Below are 11,043 nucleotides of genomic sequence, written 5' to 3' on the forward strand. Positions count from 1 at the left end.
GGTCCCAGGATCGAGTCCCACATCTGGCTCCCTGCATGGAGCCTGCTTCTCCCTCTGCCTGTGTTTCTGCCTCTCTCTCTCTCTCTGTGTCTCTCATGAATAAATAAAATCTTTACAAAAAATGCCCACTAAAAATTTATTTCAAAAATGAAGGTGAAATACTTTCCCTGGATGTGCAAAAGATGAGAAGAGTCGTTACCAGCCGACCTACATTACAAGAAATGTGAAAAGAAGGAAAATTATACCAAATGGCAATCTGGATTTATACCAAAAAATGAAGGGCACCAGAAATGATAATTGTATGGGCAAATATAAATTACTTTTATTGTTATTTAAATCTTTTAAAAATATAATTGGATGTTTAAAGCAAAAATAATAGTCTATTATGAAGTCAAAAGGTACTAACAATAAAACGTGGAAGGGAGAAACGTACTATTGTAACAAGGTTCTTACATGATACGTGCATTGGTGTAGTAGCATTAAATGAGACTGTGGTTAGTGAAATATGTGTATTATAAACTCTAAAGCAGTCACTAGGGCGCCTGGGTGGCTCAGTGGTTGAGCTTCTGCCTTTGGCCCAGGGTGTGGTCCTGGAGACCCGGGATGAAGTCCCATGTCGGGCTCCCTGCATGGAGCCTGCTTCTCCCTCTGCCTGTGTCTCTGCCTCTCTCTCTGTGTCTCTCATGAATAAATAAGGAAAATCTTAAAAAAAACAAACAAACAAACAAACAAACAGGGTCCCTGGGTGGCGCAGTGGTTTGGTGCCTGCCTTTGGCCCAGGGCGCGATCCTGGAGACCCGGGATCGAATCCCACATCGGGCTCCGGGTGCGTGGAGCCTGCTTCTCCCTCTGCCTGTGTCTCTGCCTCTCTCTCTCTCTCTGACTATCATAAATAAATAAAAATTTAAAAAAAAAGCAGTCATTAAAACAACATAATACATAGTTCATTAGCCAACAAAGGAGAGAAAATGGAATGATAAGAGCAATACAGTTAACCCAAAAGAAGGCAGAAAAAGGATAAGTAGATCAAAGGACAAATGGGAGGGACAGAAAACAAAGTTCTAGATGACTCCATGACATCAGTAATCACAGTAGCGGAAAATAGTGTGAGGACCTCAAATAAAAGGCAGACGTCGTCAAATTGGATAAAAAAGTGAGACCCTACAAGAAATCTACTTTCATTGTATAGACAAAAATAGATCGACAGTGAAAGGATGGGGTAAGATATACCATGCTGATCTTGATGGAAAGCAGATTGAAGTGGCAACATAAATATCAGACTAAGTTCATTTCAGAGCAAAGAAGATGACCAGAAATAAAGACGATTGTTTCATAATGAAAAAGAAATTCATTTAGAGAACAGAACAGTCTTAAAATATTCATATACTAGATAACATCTTCAAAATTCTTAAGGCAGAAAATGAAAGAACTGCAACAAGTAATTGACATATTCATACTTAGAGTCAGAGTTTTGTTTTAAATTTATTTATTTATTCATGAGCGATAGAGAGAGAGGGAGAGACACAGGCAGAGGGAGAAGCAGGCTCCATGCAGGGAGCCCGACGTGGGACTCGATCCTGGATCCCCAGGATCACATCCTGGGCTGCAGGCGGCGCTAAACCACTGTGCCACCGGGGCTGCCCAATTTTTTTTTTTTTTAAGATTTTGTTTATTTATCCATGAGAGACACAGAGAGAGAGAGGCAGAGACACAGGCAGAGGGAGAAGCAGGCTCCATGCAGGGAGCCCGATGTGGGACTCCATCCTGGGTCTCCAGGATCATGCCCTGGGCCAAAGGCAGATAGTTAACTGCTAAACCACCCAGGCATCCCTAGAGTCAGAATTTTTAACACCACTCTCAATAGTTAAGTAGAAAGAAAATCAGGAATATAGGTGGCATGAATAACATTGAACAGCTTATTCTGACACTTAGTGAATGCTCCACCCAACAACAGCAGAAAACATTATTTTGAAATGAAAACAAGTTCCAGTAAATGTAAAAGGACTCTAGTCAGGCCAAATGTGTTCCTTGACCATGGTGAAATTAATGTGGAAATCAGTAACAGGAACCTATCTAGGAAACCTCTAAATATGGGGAAACCAACAGACTTCTAACTAGCCTTTGGCACAAAAATGATCAAAAAGGAAATTAAAAAGTATGAATGAATTGAATTATAATTAAAGTACAACATATCAAATTTTGGGATGCTACTAAGGAAGAAAATACAGAGAAATTTATCGTACTAATGGTTATATTAGGAAAAAAACCTAAATTTTTATTTTTTTATTTTTTATTTTTTATTTTTATTTTTATTTTTATTTTATTTTTTTTGAGAAAACCTAAATTTTTAAAGACTGGCTTCTACCTTAAGAAACTAGAAGAAAAAAAGCAAATTAAAGCCATAGTAATTGGAAGGAGGGAAATAATGGAAATCAACAAAATTGAAAATATAAAATCCATAGAAAAATCTGGTTTTCAGAAGATCAAAGTGACAAATCTAGCCAGAATGATCCGGTAAAAAAGAGCAAAGACACAAATCAACAATATTAGTAATGGAAGAGATACCATCACTCCAGATCTTACAGATATTGAAAAGATAATAAATACCGTATAACAAAATACTATACTATAAAGAAACTTTATACCAATAAATTGAGCAAGTTAGATGAAATAGACATATGTCTTAAAAGACTCACAAACTACCAAAACTCAAGAGAAAAATAGACAACCCAAATAGTGCTGTACCTGTAAAATTCAACTGGTTGTAAAAATCTTCCCTCAAAGAAAATCCCAGGTCCAGGTGGATTTGTTGGTGAATTATACCAAACTGATTGTGCTGAAAGTATTCCAGAAAATTGAAGACGAGAGGGCTCTTTCCAACTCCTTATAATGAACCCAACATTACTCAGATACCAAAGCCAGACAAAGATATGAGAATACTATAGTTGAGTAGTTCTTGTGAACACAGATGTAAAAATTCTTAAAACTTGAACAAATAGAATTTAACAGTACACCGAAGAGAAGGACAATGCATTGTTACTCAAGTGGGGTTTATTCCAGAAATGCAGTGTTGATTTAACAGGCAAAAATGAATCAACACAGTTCACCGTATTAACAGACTAATGTGGAAAAATCACAATCTCAGTAGATGAAGAAAAAAGGATTTGAGAAAATTTAACATACTGTTGAAAACTCTTTACAGATGGACTAGCAGGAACTTTGTTAACATGATAAAGGGCATCTGCAGTGAAACCCTGCAACTAACCGTGTGCTTCATGGTGAAGGACTATATGCTGCTGGCGCAGCGCTGAATGTGCTAGGCTGTGAGGTCCGGCCTGAAAAAGAAATGAGAGGCATCCACATCAGAAAGGAAGCAACAAAACAGTCTTTAGTAGCAAATGACATGATAGTGTAGGAAGGCCTATGGAATTTACAAAAGAACACCCAGATCAGTGAGTTTAACATATTCCCAGGGTATAACATAAATACAGAAAAATCATGATCCTATTTTTGTAGAGGAAAAGGTTACATCACTGAGAAAAAGACCAGAAGAATGTGGTTCTCTACGGGAGACCACATTTAAATGTACACCCCTCTTCCAGTCTGCAGTTTCTGACTTCTCTGCAAGTGTTTACTTTTGTGGTAATGACAGCAATAAAAGTCTTTTGTTTTGTTTTGTTTTTTTTTTTTTTTAGAAAAATAGTTTTCAGCCACGCTATGTAAATGTGATGTAGTTTAGCAGTTTTAGGTAGATGTCATGACTTCAGCCTTTTATACTGAAAACGTATGGGACATTATATTCATCTTACGTTTCTTATCCTGTCCTACTATCGTAGGTTGTTACCTCGGCCGCGCTTAACCTCCTAGCATAAGGAAAGCATTGTGATCGTAATCATTACTCATTTTTCTCATGTATTTATTGTGAGTCTCCTCTGTACCAGGGATTGGGGAATGCAGAGATGAGGAAGACCCATGGCCTCTGGAGGCTTCTGCCCTCTCTGTCCTCACCTCTTTGTTGTTTTCTCTCTAGGCTGGTTGTATTTAAGCTTTTAGTTCCTGGAACTTGGGAAGTGGCTCTCACACATGCCATTTCTTTTGTCAGGGGTACTTTCTTACCCTACCCCCACATAACTCCATACTCTTTATTTAGTTCTTACTTTAAGTGTCATTCCTCAGGGGAGCTTTCCCTGATCTGTCCAACAGGGTTATAGAGTCTACTAACACCTTGTACTATTCCTTCCCAGAATTTATCACTGTTGTATTTGCTACTTTTTGAGTACTCACCAGACTGAAATTGTGTTGCATGATAATATTTTTGTCACAAATATATTCTGAGTTGTTCTGCGGAGCTGGACTTCGGTATGGATTGAGCTTGTAAGTCTCAGTTCATTTTATGACAAAGCAGCTTGGCCCGTGGCTGGATTAGCAGCACAGTCTGTGGCCAAGGATTAGATGGAGCAGACCTGATTTTTAATTCTGTACCTCAAATACAACTCTTGGAATTTCAGGTAACGCAGGAAGAAGGACAGCAGTTAGCACGACAACTTAAGGTAACATACATGGAGGCGTCAGCCAAGATTAGGATGAATGTAGATCAAGCTTTCCATGAACTTGTCCGGGTTATAAGGTAAGTGAAACAGATCTTAGCAATTTGTTTTGGGGTGCTTGGGTGGCTCAGTTGGTTAAGCGTCTGCCTTCAGCTCAGGTCATGATCTCAGGGTCCTGGGATTGAGCCCTGGGTCTGGCTCCCTGCCCAGCAGGGTGTCTGCTTCTCCCTCTCTGCATGCGCACACGCGCTCTCTCTCTCAAATAAATAAAGTCTTTCGCAAAATGAAAAGAAGTTTGTTCTAATTTATTGAATTTGATAGGTAGTCACACTATGCTTTTTAAAACTGTTAGCTGAGAAATTACCATTGAATATTTTTAATAAGAGAGGAGACTATATGTAGAAGTGCTTCTGTGCTAGGAGTTAATGCCCATGATGTGTATTAAAATTTTTAATTAAGGACATACTGTATACTATGTACTTCCTACATATAAAGCTGAATTTACTTATATTGAAGTAAAAAAGTACACATAGAGATTTTGAGAAGAAACTATCCTGCTTTCAAAGATGTCAAGTGGCATGAAGATAGGGATGGCAGTAGCTAACACATGAATGGAAATTTCTGCCAGATACTGTACCTAATACTTCACATGCCATATTACATTGAATTCTCACCACAGTCCAAAAGCTAAATACTTTCATTTATCTCCACTTTTGGATAAGAAAGAAGGTACGCAAAGGTGAGTTAACTTGCTCAGAGTTTTGGCTTTAAATGGCCCAAAGGTGTGGGACTCAAATCATATCTCTGATTCCACAGCCTGTGTTCTTCAGCTTCGCTTCTTACCCATCTCCTCCCAGGCTTAGGTAGTAGAGAGTTGGACTTCCCATTCAAGGGGTGAAGTATGATAGCTCAGATAACAAAGGGTTTTTCTGCTTGTTGGTCTAGAAGGCCCCGGCGGTTCAGAAAGTGTTAATGGTTCCAGGAAGCTTGAGGTGATGGGTGAGGTTACCTGGAGTTAGTTTCTGTGTGAGAAAGATTGAGTTGCTTTATATAGTGGGAGGGGTTTGATTTGATTATTTTTAGTCTTGGTGGCTTGGCCTTTACTTGACCCTGAGCTTTTCTAGATCTGCTAGTCTCTCTGTCTGACAGGTATGTGGAGCGGGCTGGTGTTAATTATGTATCTAAGACGAATCAACATCTGAGCAATGGGCTTCCTGTGCTTTTTTAGCCCCTTGCCTGGGCATTCTCTTGTGGGGAAAGAAAAGTAAGGATTATAGTTTTTTATTTCTTAGTAGTTTGTTAAAAGTACCGAGTTCCATTTTTAAATGAATACAGAGTTTCAGTTTTGCAAGATGAAAAGAGTTCTGGAGGTGGATGGTTGTACCACATTGAATATATTTAATACTACTGAACTGTATGCTTAAAATAGTTAAGATGTTAAATTTTGTTATATGTTAACATGCGTGCGTGTGCACACAAATCAGTACCTTCTTAAAATAACTTTTACTGCCTTTTGAAAAATTTTGTCCTTGGTCTGGATCCTCAGAATCTATATCCATATACATCAATCAATCTGGAGTGAGAAGTGGGTAGATGAAGCTTTTAAAAAAAGTGTTTAATTCTAATTTTATGTTTATTTTAAGTAGGCTCCACGCCCAACGTGGGACTTGTAGTACGACTGAGATCAAGAGTTGCATGCTCTACCCACTGAGTCAGCCAGGTGCCTCGAGAGGAGGCTTTTTTATTCTAGGCAGATAGGCTTTAAACACAACAAGATCTTAAGTCCTCAGAGCAACTATGAAGAGTAGAGTTTTATTATTCCTTTCTAAAAAACTGAGGTTCCAGAGAGGCCAGCTGACTTGTCTAATGCTGACTTGTAGGTAGTAAATGGCAGAACAGGCATAGGAACTGTGTACCTCATATTTTTATATTGTCCTCTAGCAATGATGCTTATTCCTAGTGTATACCTTGCAGTCGTGGAATTTTAAATTGGGAAGGCAACTTAGAGGTCCTTGAGTTCAGGATCTCAGTCTGATTCAAGACTTGCGTATCAGTGAAACTCGGCTCTGCTTATGCTGGTTGTTGAACCATTTGTCCCTTTTTTTCCCCTGGGAAGATTTGCTTTGATTCCCTCGTTGAAATTCAACATTGAGAAGCCAATGCCCATAAACTGGGCTGTCCAAAAATAAATATATTTGTAATATTACCCCAGCAAGACAATTATATGTAGATTTTTCTGTCTTACAGGAAATTTCAAGAGCAGGAATGTCCTCCTTCACCAGAACCAACACGGAAAGAAAAAGACAAGAAAGGCTGCCATTGTGTCATTTTCTAAGAATCCCTTGAATTTTAGCTACCAACTGCCAGGAAAAGCCCTCATCTTCTCCTTTTCTCCTTATGGTTTACATCACATCACGTTGGTACCTTTTCTAGCCTTAGACAAATGATCACCGTGGTAGCCTTAGACTAAGAAGCTGGCTAATCCTTTCTGTGAAGCTAATCCTATGGTCATTTCAAGACAGATTTAAAGGAAACACTAAGGCTGCTTCAAAGATTATCTGATTCCTTAAAAATAATTGATCTACATACACAGACACATTCTTTTTTAAGGGCTTACATTTTAATAGGGATGAATCCATTTTGGAACGTAAGCTGTTTGCCAAGCCGAAGTCATAGGTTGTGAAATAACTTTTAACTTCTGGAATCCTATTGCCTGTTGTTACTCTAAATAGAAATGTGAGGAGTTTTTTTAAAATGTGAATTTTTGCCTATCTCTAAAAATTTTGATGTCAGCTTCAGTTAACCTTAAATACACTGAATTGAATCTGCAAAAGTGAGACATCTCGACCTTTACTTATGTACAGCCTTTGTTTTCCAGTGGCCAAAATACCAAAATGCCTATTGTATTTGTAGAATAAAACTGCATATGAAGCCTTTATTAAGTGCTCCAATCCTAAAGATGATGATAATGTTCTGTGTGGCCAAATATTTGGACTTATTCTGGACTTAGGCATTTCAGTGTTCTTGGTTTTTTTAAGTTAACTCTTTTCACAGCCATGTTGAGAGTAAAAAATAATTTCTATCTTCCTTTTCAAGTATTTCTGGATAAGGGATTCAAAGAAACTAAAACTGTTTTTGTTTGTAATATAAAATATGGAATTGATCTTTCCAGGTCAGAGATGATTAATGTTTTTGCTATATACTTTTATACATTATTTTCTTATCAAACTAGTTAACAAGTATTTTTATATGTTTGTAAGCAAATATGCTTTCACAGCATACCTTGTGTATATGTAAAGATAAGTATTTAATTCTCACTGTTCACTTTTAACTGACAAAGAGAAAAAAACAGTGAAAACTACAGAAACTGTGGTAGAACTTTACTTGCCGTACTGGTCCTGGTCCTGGTGGCGCCACCTCTGGCCAGTCACACACCTGCTTGAGAAACCTTCTCCGTAGATTACAACCGGATGAGAATCTGAAGTCACTTTTGGTATCCTGTACTAGGTATTGACTGTTATATCAAGTAGTAAGTTGTAAACCTTTTAATTGACAATTAGTATAACTGTGGATGGCTTCTGATTTTGTTTTTAATTCTGTGGATTGTGTTTAAACAATTCAAAAGTATGTTCCTGATTGTGAGATACTAAGTGGTATTGCACAGTTGTCACTTTATTGAATGTGTACAACAGTCCCATGAAATTGATAAAGCGTACCCTTGTATAGCTTCAGGTGCTAGAATTAAAATTGATCTGTTATCACAAGATAAGGTTTGATGACTTGTTATTTTGGTGGTTTCTTGAAGGAATGAGTGTTGGAAGAAACTTATTTTAGTAGCTAGTTCTGTGCCTTTTCTCAACAGTGCCTTAGGGTTTGAATCTAAAAATCAATATTGGTTATTTGGCAAGTGAACTTGAAGTGAAATGTCTTGATATTCTTAGGGATTTTCTGAATATTTTCTTAAGTTGGTGTTTCTTAAACTTTTTTGATGAGGTGCCCCTGACAGAAACCCCATCTCTAAAGGAGAGAGGAGGGTGAATTCATACACATATACCCCTCTGAAGATGAAGCCTAAAATAGCTAAAACAAAGCACACACGTGTATTTGAATGCGAATTAAAATTACTGCCCAGGAAAGTACCATGTTTATCCTGTGGGTTTTGATGCTTATAGTGCTATCACATATCCTTGTTAGGACTTTCAGCTGGGAACATTTTTTATTTATCCTAGGTAGCTTCAGATAACGAGAGACTGTCCACATAAATAGGCAGATTTAATGGGAAACTTTTAATTTTATTCTGAAGAGATGATTTATAGCAAAGCAATTTGAAGGTTAAATTTCGTTATGTCAGTTTTCTTTCCTCTCTGTGCTTCACTTTGGATACTTTTATCGCTACATCTTCAAGTCTGCTTTTTCTTCTCCAGTTGTTTCATTTGCTGTTCATCACATTTAATGATTTTTTCATTTCAGACCCTGTATTTTCTTTTTTCTTCTGAAGTGGTTCTCTTTGGTTGTTCTTTTATATCTTCCATCTCTCTCACCGTGCTTATGTATTTCTCTTATCAGCTACTCTCAACTGCATTCCTAGGGAATTGAGTCTAATGTCTTATCTATCTGTGATTTCTCTTCAGTGCATCTAGAGTGGTTCTAGCTGTGTACTCTCCTTGGGAGAATTGAGAAAGGCTGCTTTGAATATTTGAACATGGTCATAAGGGCTGTTTTAAAGTCCTTGTCTGCTGAACCCATTATCTCTATAATTTTTGAATCTGTTTCTGTTGACTGATTTTTCTCTAGTTATGGGTCACAATCTGTACCATCCCCTTTTTTTGCATGTCTAGTAAGTTTTGATTGGATGCTGGACATTGTGTATTTTATGTTTTTGAGTGCCTAGGTCTTATCTTCATTTAAAAGTTTTTGGGTTTTTTTCTGGTAACTAATTTACTTGTAGTTCAGTTTAACCCTTTCAAGGCTTGCTTTTAAACTTTACACAGTCTCCTATATCTCCCCCACCCCAGGGTGGTTTAGCTCTACTACTAAGTTGTGGCCCTTTAGTGTCTCAATTGAATGCCACGTAATCAGTGAGGACTCTCCAATTTGGCTAATGGGAACCAAACAGTTCCTAGCTCATGTGAGCTCTGGGGAACTGTTCTATCCATAGCTTCTGGGTGGTTCTTTGCCTAGCCTCTGAGTTTCATCCTATATGTGTGTATCTTAATATCTGTCAAAGACTTGGTGACCCTATGCATGTATGCATATTTTTGGAGTTCTTTTTTTCTGTGTAGCTCTCTCTCCTCCAGAACTTTGTCCTGCAGCTTTTAAGTGCCTCAAACTTCCAGTGTCTGGGGTGGATCTCCATTGTCTTTCTTTTCAGTTTAGGGGAAGAAACATTTATGCCCTGCTTGGAATCCCCCATCCACTCTGTCATCTGGAACGTGCCTCCAGGCAGAAAGAGCACTCTTCAGGCTTACATTTCTGTTTCTCTTCCATCAGGGATGGTAATCCTGTGCTTTCTGGTGTATAATGGCTAAAAATAGGTGTTTCACATATTAACTCCAGTTTTTTGATTGTCTAGGATAGGAGGGTAAATCTGATTCCTGCTACTCTTTTATTGGAAGCCTCAGTCTCTCCCATTTAATATCTATCATAAAATCAGAGGTACCTTGTAGCCTTCTTAATCTTTATGACTTGAAATCTTTTTTTTTTTTTTTAAACAAAGAATGGCCAGTCTTGTGGCAGGAATAGCCCTTGTTTTAGTGACCACTTTTTCCCTCTATAGCTGAGGGATTGTAAACTTTTTATTGTAAAGGACCATCTGGTAAATAGAACATCATCTTGGGTTTTGTGGGTTATATGGTTTCTGTCCCAGCTACTCAGCCCTGCCATTGTAGTGCCAAAGCAGTCATAACCAAGGTATAAATGAATGAATGTGGCTGTGTTCCAATAAAACTTTATGTGGGGACACTGAAATTTGATTTCATATCATTTTCATGTCATGAAATATTAATCTTTTGAATTTTTTAAAAATTCATTTAAAATTATAAAAACTATTCTGTACAAAAACAGATGGCAGATTGGATTTGATCTGTGGGCCATGGTTTGCCAATCTTGCTCTATAGCACATTTAGCATTTGAGGTTACATTCCCAACTTTAGAATCTCTTCTCTTTATATATGTGAAAATTCTTTCAAACAATATTTCCTGAATTGATAGTCATGAATTTTTCTCCTAGGAATTTTCTCTCTATATTGTTTGTTTAGGGATTTACAGTTTTTCAGAGTTGTGTGTTATGCTCTGTTGATATATATCTTACATTGATGATTCCTCTAAATTTGGGGCTTCAGAGTTTTATCATATAAATTGGTCCCTTTAGCATTTGACTTTAAAAATTTGCTATAACAAGGTTGTATATATGCCAGATCTACTTGTTCCTCTTCTGACTTTTCATCACCACTAATTTTAATTTCTTTCTTTTCCCATTCCTGTACATAAATGACCC

At 37.6% G+C, this 11,043-nt stretch overlaps 1 protein-coding gene across 2 annotated transcripts in view; it reads left to right on the forward strand.

The window, feature by feature from the left end:
• RRAS2 (RAS related 2) overlaps positions 1-8,306 on the forward strand; it is a 74,440-nt gene extending 66,134 nt beyond the window's left edge. For both annotated transcript variants that reach the window (XM_055317693.1, XM_055317694.1), the window contains exons 5-6: positions 4,509-4,627; positions 6,795-8,306. In XM_055317693.1, coding sequence (XP_055173668.1) covers positions 4,509-4,627; positions 6,795-6,882 — 207 coding nt within the window. In that variant the 3' untranslated portion in view covers positions 6,883-8,306. The remainder of the gene's footprint in view (positions 1-4,508; positions 4,628-6,794) is intronic.
• The last annotated feature ends 2,737 nt before the right edge of the window (positions 8,307-11,043 follow it).

This window comes from Nyctereutes procyonoides, unplaced genomic scaffold (assembly GCF_905146905.1).
Source record: "Nyctereutes procyonoides isolate TBG_1078 unplaced genomic scaffold, NYPRO_anot_genome, whole genome shotgun sequence".
Taxonomy (NCBI): Eukaryota; Metazoa; Chordata; class Mammalia; order Carnivora; family Canidae; genus Nyctereutes; species Nyctereutes procyonoides.